The 17,155-nt window shown below is 47.6% G+C and overlaps 1 protein-coding gene across 3 annotated transcripts in view; it reads right to left on the reverse strand.

Annotated features, from left to right (window-relative positions):
* PDIA4 (protein disulfide isomerase family A member 4) overlaps positions 1 to 15,318 on the reverse strand; it is a 28,005-nt gene extending 12,687 nt beyond the window's left edge. The window contains exons 1-3 of one of the 3 annotated variants that reach the window (XM_055284418.2): positions 14,776 to 15,318; positions 7,108 to 7,288; positions 4,225 to 4,430 (exon numbers count right to left, since the gene is read on the reverse strand). In XM_055284418.2, the coding sequence (XP_055140393.1) occupies positions 4,225 to 4,430; positions 7,108 to 7,288; positions 14,776 to 14,863 (475 nt within the window). In that variant the 5' untranslated portion in view covers positions 14,864 to 15,318. The remainder of the gene's footprint in view (positions 1 to 4,224; positions 4,431 to 7,107; positions 7,289 to 14,775) is intronic. The other 2 variants (XM_055284415.2, XM_055284419.2) reach the window with 2 other exon arrangements.
* Positions 15,319 to 17,155: the final 1,837 nt, after the last annotated feature.

A 17,155-nucleotide genomic window follows, 5' to 3' on the forward strand; every position in this document is an offset into this window, starting at 1 on the left:
TAACCCCAGCTACTCGGGATGCTGAGGCAGGAGAACCCACTTGAACCTGGGAGGTGGAGGCTGTTCGGTGAGCCAAGATTGCACCACTGCACACTCCAGCCTGGGGGACAGAGGAAGACTCCATCTAAAATAAAGAAGTACTCAACTTTCAACTTGTTTTAGATTAAGTTCTTTATGTACTGATATGGCTAAGACACATCTGTTAAATAAAAACATGAAGGTACAGCATAATATTTGACATACACTAATAACTGTAAAAATGAGAAAATCTCTCTCAGACACATACACACACACACACACCTTTTATGTATACAAAGTATCTCCAAACAACACAGAAGAAACTTGTTACACTAGTACCTTTTTTTTTTTTTTTTTGAGACGGAGTCTGGCTCTGTTGCCCAGGCTGGAAGGCAGTGGCGCGATCTCAGCTCACTGCAACCTCTGCCTCCCGGGTTCATGCCATTCTCCTGCCTCAGCCTCCTCAGTAGCTGGGACTACAGGCACCCGCCACCACACCCAGCTAATTTTTTATATTTTTAGTAGAGACGGGGTTTCACCGTGTTAGCCAGGATGGTCTCCATCTCCTGACCTTGTGATCCACCAACCTCGGCCTCCCAAAGTGCTGAGATTACAGGCGTAAACCACTGCGCCCAGCCTACTAGTACCTTCTTAGAGGGGAGCTGGATCACCCAGGTTCAGGGAACAAAGACTATTCATTAATCTACCTCTCTGAATTACCAAGTTTATAAACGTATTACCTAGTCAACAAACTGTGACACTAAATATCAACGGAAGTGAATCCATTTTCTTTGTATACCCCACAGTGAGTACCATTGCTTAAAGGAGCAGAGGAGAGCCTCTCACACCATCTCAGAGATGTGATCTCAGATAAGATCCAACTGATACCATGCTCCACAGATGAGATGCCAAGGCCTGGCAAGGGGAAGGCGCTCATCCAGAACACAGGCCTATCTTATGTCTATGAGGACCGGAAGCCTGTTCAACGCTCTTTCCTCTACTCCACACTGGGAATGGAAAATGCAGCCTCATAAAATTTGATAAATTTTATCAAAATGAAATTAAATAAATTTTATCAAAATGAAAATTATTTAGGTAATTTATAGATTCAATGCCATCCCCATCAAGCTACCAATGACTTTCTTCACAGAATTGGAAAAAACTACTTTAAAGTTCATATGGAACCAAAAAAGAGCCCGCATCGCCAAGTCAATCCTAAGCCAAAAGAACAAAGCTGGAGGCATCATGCTACCTCACTTCAAACTATACTACAAGCCTACAGTAACCAAAACAGCATGGTACTGGTACCACAACAGAGACATAGATCAATGGAACAGAACAGAGCCCTCAGAAATGATGCTGCATATCTACAACTATCTGATCTTTGACAAACCTGATAAAAACAAGAAATGGGGAAAGGATTCCCTATTTAATAAATGGTGCTGGGAAAACTGGCTAGCCATATGTAGAAAGCTGAAACTGGATCCCTTCCTTACACCTTATACAAAAATTAATTCAAGATGGATTAAAGACTTAAATGTTAGACCTAAAACCATTAAAATCCTACAAGAAAACCTAGGCAATACCATTCAGGACATAGGTGTGGGCAAGGACTTCATGTCTAAAACACCAAAAGCAATGGCAACAAAACCCAAAATTGACAAATGGGATCTAATTAAACTAAAGAGCTTCTGCACAGCAAAAAAAACTACCATCAGAGTGAACAGGCAACCTACAGAATGGGAGAAAATTTTTGCAACCTACTCATCTGACAAAGGGCTAATATCCAGAATCTACAATGAACTCAAACAAATTTACAAGAAAAAAACAAACAACCCCATCAAAAAGTGGGCAAAAGACATGAATAGACACTTCTCAAAAGAAGACATTTATGCAGCCAAAAAACACATGAAGAAATGCTCATCATCACTGGCCATCAGAGAAATGCAAATCAAAACCACAGTGAGATACCATCTCACACCAGTTAGAATGGCCATCATTAAAAAATCAGGAAACAACAGGTGCTGGAGAGGATGTGGAGAAATAGGAACACTTTTGCACTGTTGGTGGGACTGTAAACTAGTTCAACCATTGTGGAAATCAGTGTGGCGATTCCTCAGGGATCTAGAACAAGAAATACCATTTGACCCAGCCAGCCCATTACTGGGTATATACCCAAAGGACTATAAATCATGCTGCTATAAACACACATGCACACGTATGTTTATTGCGGCACTATTCACAATAGCAAAGACTTGGAACCAACCCAAATGTCCAACAATGATAGATTGGATTAAGAAAATGTGGCACATATACACCATCGAATACTATGTAGCCATAAAAAATGATGAGTTCATGTCCTTTGTAGGGACATGGATGAAACTGGAAATCATCATTCTCAGTAAACTATCGCAAGGACAAAAAACCAAACACCGCATGTTCTCACTCATAGGTGGGAATTGAACAATGAGAACTCATGGACACAGGAAGGGGAACATCACACTCCGGGGACTGTTGTGGGGTGGGGGGAGGGGGGAGGGACAGCATTAGGAGATACACCTAACGCTAAATGACGAGTTAATGGGTGCAGCACACCAACATGGCACATGTATACATATGTAACAAACCTGCACATTGTGCACATGTACCCTAAAACCTAAAGTATAATAATAAAAAATAAAAAATAAAAATTAAAAAAAATAAAATAAAAAATAAAAAAGAAAAAAAGAAAAAAACAAAATGAAATTAAATAAATTTTATCAAAATGAAATTAATTTTATCGAAATAAAATTAAATAAAATTTAAGTCATTTATTTGTTCATTCATTTAATAAAATGTATGTAGTGTCTAATGTGAGCCAGGCAGGGATCCATCAGGCCAGATCGCAGACATCCTCAGAGAATCCCCGGATGTGGCTCTCTGCACCTGTGGTTCTCAGCACATGGCTTTGAGCCAGCAGCAATGGTGAGCCCTGCACGCTTGTAAGAAATGCAAATTATTGGCTGGGCGTGGTGGTTCACGCCTGTAATCCCAGCACTTTAGGAGGCCAAGGCGGGCGGATCACGAGGTCAGGAGATCGAGACCACGGTGAAACCCTGTCTCTACTAAAAATACAAAAAATTAGCCGGGCGTGGTGGCGGGCGCCTGTAGTCCCAGCTACTCGGAGAGGCTGAGGCAGGAGAATGGCATGAACCCGGGAGGTGGAGCTTGCAGTGAGCCGAGACTACGCCACTGCACTCCAGCCTGGGCGACAGAGCGAGACTCCGTCACAAAAAAAAAAAAAAAAAAATTAGCTGGATGTGGTGGCAGGCGCCTGTAGTCCCAGCTACTCAGGAGCCTGAGGCAGGAGAATCGCTTGAACCCAGGAGGTGGAGGTTGCAGTGAGCTGAGATCACACCACTGCACTCCAGCCTGGGCGACAGAGTGAGACTCCGTCTCAAAAAAATAAATAAATAAAAAAGAAATGCAAATTATCTGGCCTGACTTGTACTGTATCTGGCCTGAAATGTGCTGAATCAGAAACTCTGGGGCTGGGGCCCAGACATCTGAACAAGCCCTCCAGATGACTGACGCTTGCTAAACATTAAGAACCAGTGCTCTAGACCACCACCCAGACCCGTGACCTCCGATGTCATTTCCTAACACTCCTGTTTACTTATTTATTTATTTGAAACAAGAGTCTCACTCTGTCACCCAGGCTGGAGTGAAGTGGCACAATCTCAGCTCACCGCATCCTCCGCTTCGTAGGTTCAAGTGATTATCCTGCCTCAGCCTCCCAAGTAGCTGGGATTACACTCATGAGCCACTACACCCAGCTAATTGTTGTATTTTTAGTAGAGATGGGGTTTCACCATGTTCATCAGGCTGGTCTTGAACTCCTGACCTCAAGTGATCCAGCTGCCTTGGCCTCCCAAAGTGCTGGGGTTACAGGTGTGAGCCACCATGTCTGGCCCATTTCCTAACACTCCTGCTCGTGTTTTGAGTTTCCAAGTCTGAAATGTAAAGATGCCATGCCCCAACCCACCCTGCCCGCCCTCCTACTCCCCTTCCTACCCCCCATCATGCCCCAAGAACAAATAAACATTCCAGAGGGCTAAGGCTCCTGAGAAAGTCAGTCCCTGGTACCCTCAGCTTTTCTTCCATTAACCAAATTCCCACTCCCTGCGGGAAGGAGTTCTTCCTCCACGAGCTCAGGTACCAGCTCACCTTTCTGGGTTCTGGAGCCCTCGTAGTCTACAGCCTGCCCCTTCTTAAGGATCTTGATGGTGGGGTAGCCACTCACATCAAACCTGCTGGCCAGCATAGACGCTGAGGTTGCATCGATCTTGGCAACAGGAATGGGAGGATCATTATCCTTTAATATGTTGGCAATTTTTTCATATTCCGGAGCAAACTGCTTGCAATGTCCACACCTAACAATTAGTATGAAGAAGGGTGAAAAACGTTAACTGTACCTATGGAGATTTAAATCCAACAATAATACATACCACTATGGTTTGGATATGGTTTGTCCACACCAAAATGTTGAAATCTGATCCCCAGTGTGGCAGTGTTGGGAGGTGGGACCTAGTGGGATGGGTTTAGGTCTTAAGGGTGGATCCCTCATGAATAGGCAAATGCACTTTCAGGAATGTAGTTTAAAAGAGCTTGGCGTGAGACCAGCCTGGCCAACATGGTGAAACCCCATCCCTATGAAAAATACAAAAATTTAGCTAGGTGTGGTGACGGGTGCCTGTAATTCCAGCTACTCAGGAGGCTGAGGCAGGAGAGTCACTTGAACTGGGTGGGAGGTGGAGGTTGCCATGAGCCAAGACTGAGCCACTACATCCCAGCCTAGGCGACAAGAGCCAAACTCCATCTCAAAAAAAAAAAAAAAAAGCAAGCTTGGCTTCCTCCTCACCATATTATCTCTGTACACGCCCACTCTCCTCCACTTCCTGCCAGGAGTGGAAACAGCATGAGGTCCTCACGAGAAGCTGAGCAGATGCCAGCACCATGCTCCTGTATTTCCCGGCCCGCAGAACCATGACTGAAATAAATCTCTTTACTTTATAAATTACTGAGCCTGAGGTAGTCTGTTACAGCAACACAAAACACATCAACACACACACAAAAATGGGAACTTGGCCGGGCGCGGTGGCTCACACTTGTAATCCCAGCACTTTGGGAGGCCGAGGCGGGCGGATCACGAGGTCAGGAGATCGAGACCATGGTGAAACCCCGTCTCTACTAAAAATACAAAAAATTAGCCGGGCGTGGTGGCGGGCGCCTGTAGTCCCAGCTACTCGGAGAGGCTGAGGCAGGAGAATGGCGTGAACCCGGGAGGCGGAGCTTGCAGTGAGCTGAGATCGCGCCACTGCACTCCAGCCTGGGCGACAGAGCGAGACTCTGTCTCAAAAAAAAAAAAAAAAAAAAAAAAAAGGGAACTTTTGGAAATATCTGCAGTTAAGAGGAGAGACACAACAAAACATTAAGGGGAAGACCAAAGGGGCTTCAAAGTCAAACAGGTCTAGGTTTAAATTCCAGCTCTGCCCTAGAGCAAATACTTTCAATATCTAAACCTCAGTCTTTGGCCTCACGCCTGTAATCTCAACACTTTGGGGGTCTGAGGCGGGCAGATCACTTGAGCCCAGGAGTTTGAGACCAGCCTGGGCAATATGGCGAAACTCCATCTTTACAAAAAATACTTTGAGAGGCCAAGGCGGGCAGATCACTTGAGACCAGGAGTTCAAGACCAGCCTGGCCAACACAGTGAAACCCTGTCTGTACTAAAAATACAAAAATTAGCTGGGCGTGGTGGCAGGCACCTGTAATCCCAGCTACTCAGGAGGCTAAGGCACAAGAATTGCTTGAACCCAGAAGGTGGAGGTTGCAGTGATCAGAGATCATGCCATTGCATTCCAACCTGGGCAAAAGAGTGAAAATCTGTCTCAAAAAAATTTTTTTTTAACTTCTCAGTTTTAACTTCAAATATGGTAAATATTGATAAACATGATCCATATAAAAAGCCCTCTGAGGTCCTCACTTCTTAAGAATGTTAAGGTCTCTTTGAACTAAAAAGTATGAAATCTGATGATTCATGAAAGAGGAATAATATAACCTCATAGAGTCTTGCTCTGTCGCCCAGGCTGGAGTGCAGTGGCACAATTTCAGCTAGTTGCAGCCTCTGCCTCCCAGGTTCAAGCAATTCTCCTGCCTCAGCCCCCCCGTGTAGCCGGGACTACAGGTACGCACCACCATGCCTAATTTTTGTATTTTTAGTAGAGATGGGGTTTCACCATGTTGGCCAGGCTGGTCTCAAACTCCTGGTCTCAAGTGATCTGCCCGCCTTGGCCTCCCAAAGTGCTGGGATTATAGGTGTGAGCCACCACGCCTGGCCTATTTCAATGTTTTAAATAAAACACTTGTGCTACGCTTGACCCTCAGGCACTGGACAAAAGTGAGTATATCCTATTTGGTCTCAGAAGTGAAACAGAGAGGGCATGAGACAGAAAAGCAAAGCAGGGGTCATGAGATTCAAAACAGTAGAGGAGAAGTAAGGGATGAGAGGGGCACGAGAGCTATAACGGACTGCACTAGGAGAGGTAAAGACAGGAAAAGAAGTGGGGATGCCTGACTGGTCCCCCTGCAGGGCCTATGTGTGTAGTAAAAAATCCACCACACAGGCCAACAGCCTGCACTTGGGGCAGCTGCCTGAGCACCAGCCTTCGAGGGAAGAGGAAGGCAGGGTGGCCTGAGACAGGTCAGAGCAGAATCTATAACAAGGACATGTCTGTTACCAACACAGGGCTCTGTGTCATTGCTGCTTGTTAAATGCCCGTCCCCCAGCTATGACTATCAGAGGACGTATTCATCTTTAACCCACTGGACTGAGACAAGAAGACATCGCCTTCCATGAGGGCTGGCTCACTGGCCGTTCAAAGCACAGTGGTAGAACGAGGGAGCTCCCAGTGTTCTTAAAGCTAGAGTGCGAGTTCCTGCACCCAGACACTCCTACCCCACCCCCCAAGGTCTGGATGACCGGGTGAAGGGCTGAGCTAATGGAGCACAGCGCTTGTCCACCCGCAGGAATTAGAACGCGATCCTTACCATGGAGCATAAAACTCCAGCAGCACTGTGTCTTTGTCAGCCACAAAATTATCAAAGTTTGCATCACTTAGGACCAAAACACCATTTTCTTCCTTAACTTCCAAGTCGTCTTCTTCCTCATCATCATCTTCCTCCTCCTCCTCCTCTTCATCCTCAATGGCATTTTCTCTGTTAGAAGAATCTGAGTGGAAAACACCCAGACTGGTTACAAAGCTGGTGGTGACTCCCCTTAAAACTTTCCTGGCTGGGCGCAGTGGCTCATACTTGTAATCCCAGCACTTTGGGAGGCTGAGGTCGGCGGATCGTGAGGTCAGGAGTTCAAGACCAGCCTGGCCAATATGGTGAAACCCAATCTCTACTAAAAATACAAAAATTAGCCGGGCATGGTGGCACGCGCCTGTAGTCCCAGCTACTCGAGAGGCTGAGGCAGAAGAATCGCTTGAACCCAGGAGGCAGAGGTTACAGTAAGCAGAGATTGCGCCACTGCATTTCAACCTGGGTGACAGAGTGACATTCCATCTCAAAAAAAAAAAAAAAAAAAACTTTCCTAAAACTCATACACTTCAGAACGTGTCAAGTCCGGGGTGGTCCCTGGGGGCCCACCACGTGACTGGCTGTTGACATCAGGCCTCCCTCATGCCAGCAATTCTCTTCTAAGTTTGCTACTTAAAATTTCATTCAGAGGGAGGTCATGGCTAAACAATATTTGAAAACCACAGTTCTAGAATATAAAGTCCCAATGTCCCAGCAGAAGTTGGAGGGCAGCACAGACTACCTTTCCAGAGTCGCGGCCCCCTGCCTTGCTCTGCAAACCCTGCCCTGAGCCCAGACAGCCTCCGCGTTGGCCACCTCCTCCCTACTTCCTTGTACCACCCTCTGCATTCTTCCCGGACCTCGCTCCTGTAGCTTGGGCTCCCCTACCCACATCCCACACTCTGCGTTTCAGGGCACCGCATTTCGTGATCTCGCCCTAGCCTGTCTGTGTTCTAGGTTATTGCTCACTGATGTGCCTCCTCCTCCTCACCCTGTATGCTTTCCACAGGCAGGGCCTCAGTAACACCTCCCATCAACAAATTATCTGCCTGGCCCCAAAAGAGTACCAACAGGAAACAAGTACTCAATCTTGACTTTTCACTGCAGAGGATGGAATACTAATTCCATTTCTGAAAGGGGGTGGCATTTTACCTCACCCATAAAAAATAGCCCTTCAGGTTTTATAATCCTTGAGGAAAAGGCTCAAGTGTGAAGGGGAAGAGGGTGGGAAATCACATTTTACTTATAAAGGCACCCCTGAGTAATTTCCAGGATGACAAATACAGAAATTGATGGGGTCAACATGCATCAAAAATCACACCTTTGCTTGGAAGCTAAGTTTTCTTCCTAGAATGTGAGGAATTGTGTATATTTTATTTTCAAGGTTCAACTTATTTTATTTTATTTTTGCCAAACCACAGATACAAAGAACATGGAATTGCCATTTTTATTAACCAGGTTCTCTGGCCACTGTCACACCAGTGAACAGAACTGGGCACAGCAAGCATGGTAATTTCATTAACGCTGAAGCCAGAAATGTTTCTGGGGCCAATTATTCTTTTCTGGAGATGTGTCCCAGGAGGTACATGAACGCTGCGCTGCTAGTTACTGTTTTGGACTGTGGGTGAGGTCAGGGTCTGAAAACCTGCCTCCGGGATCCTGGAACTCCTGGGGCTCACCAACTCTGATGATGGAACCCTGCGTGGACTCTATGGCTGCCTGGCCACAGAGGCAGCCTGCACCCACCCTACATGGCCGTGTCTGCCCTCTGCTCCTCCAGCCTACTCCTTGGGTCTGTGTGGGGCAGGGAGAAGGGGGCAGCTTTGTTCATCACTGTCAACATTTACCAATCTGCAAACTTTACAAAAAAGCCAACAAGAAAGCCCACCGGCACACTAGTCACCTGCACTCAGTCCTTTTCCTTTTAAGCATCCCATAGCTTTTCCTGACTTGCACATTCCTGTTCCAACTTAAGGAGGAGGGAGAAACGCTCTAAAATGCCAAAAGCAAACCCACCCATCTGAGATAAGCCTCCTGCCTGCCACCCCTCCCTCCACACCAGGAACTCCCTAGGCACTGTCAGAAGTTCATGGAGGGCAGAACACAGAGAAAGACAGCCTGGGCGCAGGCCCACCTCCCCTGGGGTCTCGGGACTGCATGTGTCTGACAGTATAGGCAGAGACCAGGCTGACACCTCCCCGAGGAGCAGAGGGAAACCCAGTGTTCCCAAGGTTTTCTGGTCTTCCTTTTCAGATCATTCTAGACCCCCAAGACAGAGAAAAAAGAAAAGATCCTCTGCTCTGTGCTATTTAGAAAATCTTGCCCACTCTATTTACCTGTGTCTTTGGAAGAACCATGTGAGGCTGAAATACACATCTTGCTCTGATGTCATTAAGTACTAAGCCCAAGCATTAGGTTGGTGCAAAAGTAACTGAGATTTTTGACATATTTTTTTTTTTTAAATCCTAGGTGGTCCCTGGGGGAGACCGCCAGGGGCCCCGGCTGGCAGTTAAGTACTGCTTTTGGGCCATCCATATCCACTCTCACTACCTAGCTACTCTGCCTAGTAGGAGTCAGAGTTACTTGCAAGCAGATAGGAAGATTGGAGGAAGGTCGGAAATAATGCACTGGGGAACTTAATCGACTCTTCCAGCTAGGAATCACAGCTAGGAGAGGAAGGGAAACTCACTAATTGGTTTGGTGCACAGCATAAGACTGACGTTTGCAGTGAAGAGGCCTAAAACATGACCACATAGACAACTCCTTCACAGGGTGAATTTTACAACAAACAAAGATGTGTTCTTACCTACGGTCGGCCTCAAGTGGGCTCTCAACACTACAATGTGACAGAGCTCTCATGATTAAGTGGGAGCTGACTAGTCACCATGGGACACAGCATTCCTAAGAGGCAACTTCTTTCTTGACCCTTTTAAAAAATGAATTTTGGCGAGACATGGTGAATCACGCCTGTAATCCCAGCACTTTGGGAGGCCAAGGATGGTGGATTACCTGAGGTCAGGAGTTTGAGACCAGCCTGGCCAACATAGCAAAACCCCGTCTCTACTAAAAATACAAAAATTAACTGTGCGTGGTGGTGCATGCCTGTAATCTTAGCTACTCAGGAGGCTGAGGCAGGAGAATTGCTTGAACCCAGCAGGCAGAGGATGCAGTGAGCCAAGATCACGCCATTACACCCCAGCCTGTGTGACAAAGCGAGACTAACAACAACAAAAAAGAATCCCGGCCGGGCGCGGTGGCTCACGCTTGTAATCCCAGCACTTTGGGAGGCCGAGGCGGGCGGATCACGAGGTCAGGAGATCGAGACCATGGAGAAACCCCGTCTCTACTAAAAATACAAAAAATTAGCCGGGCATGGTGGCAGGCGCCTGTAGTCCCAGCTACTCGGGAGGCTGAAGCAGGAGAATGGCGTGAACCCGGGAGGCGGAGCTTGCAGTGAGCCGAGATCGCGCCACTGCACTCCAGCCTGGGTGACAGAGTGAGACTCCGTCTCAAAAAAAAATAAAAAAAAATTAAAAATTAAAATTAAAATTAAAAAAAAAAGAATCCCATTATCTTTTTAAAGAATAAACAAAATAATAGGACATTCCCTATGTAATTAAGGACTCTCATGGCCCCTACCTTTCCATTCCTCCCTAGCTGACAGACAAGCCCAGGATTGATTGCTCTGCAATTTGGGAAGGTGCTAGCTCTAGATTCCTATCTACCAGAAACCCACACATCCCTGCAAGCAAAACAGTCCACATTTTAGTGGGGCAACACTTTTCACTGGGCTTCATTTTTAAAGGTGGACATTCTAGGATAGAAAATACATCCAGGGCTGGGTGCGGTGGCTCACACCTCTAATCCAAGTGCTCCTCTGGAAGGCTGAGATGGGCAGATCACGAGGTCAGGAGATCAAGACCCTCCTGGCCAACATCGTGAAACCCTGTCTCTACTAAAATACAAAAAAAAAGTTAGCCAGGCATGGTGGCGCACGCCTGTAATGCCAGCCACTCGGGAGGCTGAGGCAGGGGAATTGCTTGAACCTGGGAGGTGGAGGTTGCAGTAAGCCGAGATCACACCACTGCACTCTAGCCTAGCGACAGAGCAAGACTTTCATCAAAAAAATAAAGAAATAAAAGGCCGGGCATGATGGCTCATGCCTGTAACCCCAACACTTTGGGAGGCCGAAGCAAGCAGATCACCTGAGGTCGGGAGTTCGAGACCAGCCCGACCAACATGGAGAAACCCCACCTCTACTAAAAATACAAAATTGGCCGGGCGTGGTGACACATGCCTGTAATCCCAGCTACTCGAGAGATGACGCCATTGCACTCCAGCCTGGGCAACAAGAGTGAAACTCTATCTCAAAAAAAAAATATATAGATAGATAGATAGATAGATAGATAGATATACACATACATATACATATGTACGTCCAGAGCCTTTCAGCACCTTCTGAAAAGATGCAACCTTCCTCAGCATGAGACAAATGAATTCCCACGTTCATCTCCACATTGCTCAGTCCACATGCTAAGGCCTCTCCTGAAATGTGGGACCCTCACCTAAGCAGGTTGCCACAATCCCTGTGCACTCCCACAGGGCACACCTGATGACAACACTGGGTTCCTGCCCAGACGCATGCGGCTCCTTTTAGGATGTCCTCACTCTCCATCCTCAGCTGATCACTCTCATCTCCCCCAGAAAAGTACCTGTAACAGCTGCATAAACTCTACCATCCAGCCAATACTGAAAACTTTATATTAAACACAGAAACAAGAACTGTGTTATCAGCTAATGGTAACCATTATAGCTGATATTTCTTGTATGTACCAGGCACTGTGCTGGGCTCTTAAACACACTTCACCCCTTAAGGGAGATTACACGTTACATTACACGTTAACAGATGAAGAAACTGAGATGCAGGAACTTGAGTCACCTGTCTAAAGATCACAAAGCTACTTAGTGGAGGGCCCTGACCACTTAACTGCTATGCTGTATTGTCACATTAGATTTTCTTCCCAATACGTCCAAAGTTTTGGTGGAATCATTTAGATTTTCCACATTTTTATGGCTCCAAAAATAATTATGTCTCAGGAATGAAAACAGGATGACAGTTTAACAGTTCCTTCGCACGAAAAATAGGTGAATTTCCACTTACTTTTAAATCTAAACAAACCAATACCACATAAAAGCAGGCAACAAACAGGATCAGAATATTTTCCTTTCCTATTTTAGCAGGAAGGATGTGGAGAGCGCAGGCACCTTCTAATCTGAGACACGGAAAGCCCTGCAACCTGAGGCTTAAGCCATCAGAGCTTAGGGTGTATTTAGTAACCATGTTGGGGGGAAGGAGGGCATTTGAGTACCTAGACACCACTGTGCTATCTACATCTAAAATGTAACAGAAGCAAAAAGAAAGAAAGCCTCGAGACTTGAAACACTTGAGGGATGAGGTAGTGCAGACTTGAAATAAATCTGTTGGACAAGTTATCAGTGAACCTATGGCAGGTTTTGACAATGAAAGGCTGAGGGATGCCCTCAGGGATGAGAAAGGGTCAAGGTAAGCCCACACCGTGGCTCACGCCTGTAATCCCAAACATTGGCAGTTTAAGGACAGAGGATTGCTTGAGGCCAGCCTGGGCAACATAGTGAGACCCCATCTCTACCAAAAAAAAAAAAAAAAATTAGCCAGGCTGGGCACAGTGGCTCACTCATGTAATCTCAGCACTTTGGGAGGCCAAGTCAGGCGGATCACAAGGTCAGGAGATCGAGACCATCCCGGTTAACACAGTGAAACCCCATCTCTACTAAAAAATACAAAAAATTAGCTGGGTGTGGTGGCATGTGCCTGTAGTCCCAGCTACTCGGGAGGTGGAGGAAGAAGAATCACTTGAACTCGGGAAGCAGAGGTTGTGGTAAGCTGAGATCGCGCCACTGCACTCCAGCCTGGACGACAGAGCCAGAAAAAAAAATTAGCCAGGCGTGTTGGCAAGCACCTACAGTCCCAGCTCCTTGGGAGGCTGAGGCAGGAGGATCCCATGAGCCCAGGAGTTTGAGGCTTAAGTAAGCCATTATCGCGACAGTGCACTCAAGCCTGGGCAACAGTGCGTGACCTTATCTCGGAAAAAAAAAAAAAACGGAGCTAAAAGCCCCAGGAGGCCTGCCCTTGGCCATGATGACCTCTGGGATTCCTAGGCTCACCCCAGGAGCAACTGCTTCCCAGAGACTCTGCTGTGTTAAAGACCTCTGACCGGAAGGATAAACTTGCTGGTCCTAACAGCTCCTAAAGCCACTCTCCCAGGCCTCTCAAGAATCCCCCCAAAAACAGAATCACTGGATCAAAACCAAGACAGTGCTATGTGCTTTTCTGCTGTTCCAAAAAGCATCTCCCACCCACATTGGTCCTCAAACTTCATTGTGCCTCCCGAAGTTAATTCTAAGTCTCAAAGGAGAACTGACTTAAAACGCAGATTCCGGGGCCCACCCCTGCATTCTGCTTCAGTGTATTTTGGGTATCTGTATTTAAATAAACACTATTTAAACAAACATGATTTGGGTAAAGGTCTCAAAACACAACTTGTAAGCAGTCCCGCTATCTGATTCCTTTCGGCAGGTGGTTTTCTCGTCGAGTGTGGGTTTTTACTTCCCTTTTTTTTGGGCAAAGACTCTTTGAATCAGTGACCCACACAGAAGTTACTCAATCTGTTTGAAAGAATATAAAGTTCACAATTTCCCTACACACTAACATTATGAAAGAGTGTATATTTATATTGGAACAAACTCAGAAAGTTAAAAAAGCTAGTGATTAAAAGGGCAGAGAGGAAGAAGGTTAAGACCAGTACCTGGATGCCTTATTCTCTAGCAATAACAACATTCTGTTAATTAGTACTTCCTAGTCTTCAGAGTTCTTATGTTTGCAGCTAGCTCACTTCGAAGAAAAATGCAGGAACCATGAAGTAGTTACTATTCCTACTGGAGTGCGCGCTTCATGGGCAGGGGCCACACTCACGATCTTTTCCTCCCAGAACCCTGTACAGGGACTGGCGCACAGTAAATGCTGAATAAATGCAAAAGGAATGGTATCTCTAGTTTCTCAAAGGTGCAAACCAAGCCATCCCTTTCTCCAGAATCTTTGGATTAATCATTTCTAAATCTACAGACCACACTTTGAAAAGGAATGCTTGCTGTTCCAAAGAACTCGCACTTGGTTCCTCACGCCCTCGCCCCTTCTCTCCAGTGGCTCCCTCTCCCTTCCCACTGCCTGGGCGCGTTCGCCTGGACCTCAGCAAAATCTGCAAATTAGGGCGAAGGACCCAGCTGCAAAAAAGGCGCTCTGCAGCCCTCTCCCAGCCTCGGGTGACAGGGGGCTTCCAGGGCGTCGGAGCCGAAGAGACCCCAGCCGCCTTCCTCTCTCGGGAACCCCAAATCAATCCTGCCACCGCCCCCGCCCCCGCCCCTTCCCCCGCCCCCGCCCCTTCAACTCCGCCAAGTTTACCCCTGGCTCGGCGCCCGTCGCTAGTTCTGGAACTGACCGCGCGGAAGCCCGCCCGCCGGGGTCGCAGCGCCCAGGCCCCCGCACAGCTCTGCAGCCCCCGCAAGCACAGCCCGACCCGCGGCGCGCTTGCCGCTCACCTTCGTCCGGGCCCTCGGCACCCGCCACGGCCAGCAGCTGCGCCAGCCCCAGGAGCAGCAGGAGCAGGCAGGCTTTCCGGGGCCTCATGGTAGCGAGGGCGGAGCGCGGCCTCCTCTCGTCGGCGGCCGCTGAGCGCACCGAGAACTCGGGGACTGGCCGACCGCCCGTCGCTCCTTAGCGACGCGTGAGAGCCGGAAAAACCCACGGGAAGTCGGCCCCGGCGATTAGCAGGGGGCGGAGGAAGCCGCGGGCCGGCCAATCCCAGAGTGACGCCGGCGCGGACCGCGTGCGCCTCACCCGCACCGAGTAGGCTCCACCGCCCTAGGCCCTCCCCAGTCCTGCGCGCGGCCCTCGGCTGCGCGTTTAAAACTCCGAGCCCTAACGTGAGGTGCCCCCTTCTGATTGGCTGCGCCACGACCACCAATCAGCGGCTGCCACTCGGTTTGCCGGGAACGCACAGGCCAAGAGAGGGAGCGGGGAAGAACAAAGGCGGCGGGCCGGGCACGGGGAGGGTGGGACCTGGGTACGCCTCGGGGCGCTATTGGCAATCGGTGCCGGGGGCGGGGCAGGAGGGGCGGAGCCTGGGAAATGTGGAGCGGGGCGGGGCTCGGCTCAGCATCCTGAGGCCGAGCTTGGCAGTAAGAACACGTGTCGGTACCGGAGCGGTGAGGAGCAGCGGCGAGCAGGGCGGTCCTCGCAACCCGCCGGGGCTCTGGGAAGCTGGAGACCAACGCGGGCGGAGGAGCACGAGCCTGTCTGTTGCTAGAAAGAGGGGGGAACGGGGCTTCCAAGTCCGCTACATGTTCGTGGCCTTCTTAATTTCTTTTTCTGCTGGAGCAAATAAAAGTTTCATTTCTCTCCGGAGTATTGAGCTAGAGAGCAGGGAAGAGCATGCAGTAAAGTGAATCCAGACTAGAATCTGGGGAAGCCTCTCTCCAAGGTTTCATCTCGGAGAAACAAGCCATCAGATCCTTGTCTAAACTTTTGCCTCGTCTTATTTAGTCCTTTAGTGATTTTCTGCAAAAGGAAATACCAGATAGGCAATCTAGTGGTTTACATAGATCTGAATATAAGCTTGAGGTTTTCCCTCTTGACCACTTTGGAGAAGAAAACTGGGTTAAGATGACGATTTTTGTATGTCAGAAAAGAAGTCTGTAATGTGCATTAAGTTTGGGACTTTTTTTTTTAACACCTGGGAGTTTTAGAAGGCAAATAGGGAAAAGAAAAAAGATAGAAACTCAAGTTCAGGAGTATTTTCTCGTGTGTGCAGATTATTACGTGAGGAAGAAGAAAAGGGTAACTCACAGACCTTAGCAATTAAAAATACTTAATTTTTTTGATGAATGCCTATTAATCTGATGGTTCCTGGTCAATTTTGTAGGGCAGAACATTATGCAACTAACTCTATAGTACACACTGATTTATTAGAGTGCTATGAATGTGGGCTACCAGACAGTTCAGTATCATGTTATTTTTTGAGACGAGTCTCGCTCTTGTCACCCAGGCTGGAGTGCAGTGGCGCCATCTCCGCTCACTGCAACCTCCGCCTCCTGGGTTCAAGTGATTCTACTGTCTCAGCCTCCTGGGTAGGTGGGACTACAGGCGCCCGCCACCACTCCCTGCTAATTTTTATATTTTTAGTAGAGACAGGGTTTCACCACGTTGGCCTGGCTGGTCTCAAACTCCTGACTGACCTCAAGTGATCCACCCACCTCGGCCTCCCAAAGTGCTGGGATTACAGGTGTGAGCCACCGTGCCCAGCCTTAATATCATTTTAAAGATAGCCATGTTCTTCAAAAAGACAAGTCAGAGTTCTCATCTTTCTACTTGTTTCCTATGACTCTGTTAAATTGAGAGGAATGAGGACCCCATTTGCCCAGTGGTGGGAGAAACACAATTTCACTGGCCTTTTGTTGATACAAAGATAGGAAGAAGGCTCTTGAAGTGCTGTCTGTATATGTGTATAAACACACATGTATCTTGTGAAATTAAAGTAACAATGTTCTTTTTGAAAGCATTTAGGGTATAGCTGTAGAAGTTCATTCAACAACACAGAATTTTATCAAGTTGGAAAGCTCCTTTATCCCTAAATTTTTCACTCAATTTTGTTATGGGTACAAACAGCACCGTGTTGAGGGTCAGAATGGAGAGAGATTAGAAATGATACTTTCATGAATATATCCAAGATCTCCACAATTGGTTGTTGTAAGTGTAGAGAGGCTGTCTGTCAAATCATAGGTATGAGGCTGGGCACAGTGGCTCACTCCTGTAATCCCAGCACTTTGGGAGACCAAGGCAGGCGGATCACCTGAGGTGGCGAGTTCCGGATCAGCCTGGCCAACATGGTGAAATCCTGTCTCTACTAAAAATACAAAATGA

This window comes from Symphalangus syndactylus, chromosome 6 (assembly GCF_028878055.3).
Source record: "Symphalangus syndactylus isolate Jambi chromosome 6, NHGRI_mSymSyn1-v2.1_pri, whole genome shotgun sequence".
In the NCBI taxonomy this organism is placed as follows: domain Eukaryota; kingdom Metazoa; phylum Chordata; class Mammalia; order Primates; family Hylobatidae; genus Symphalangus; species Symphalangus syndactylus.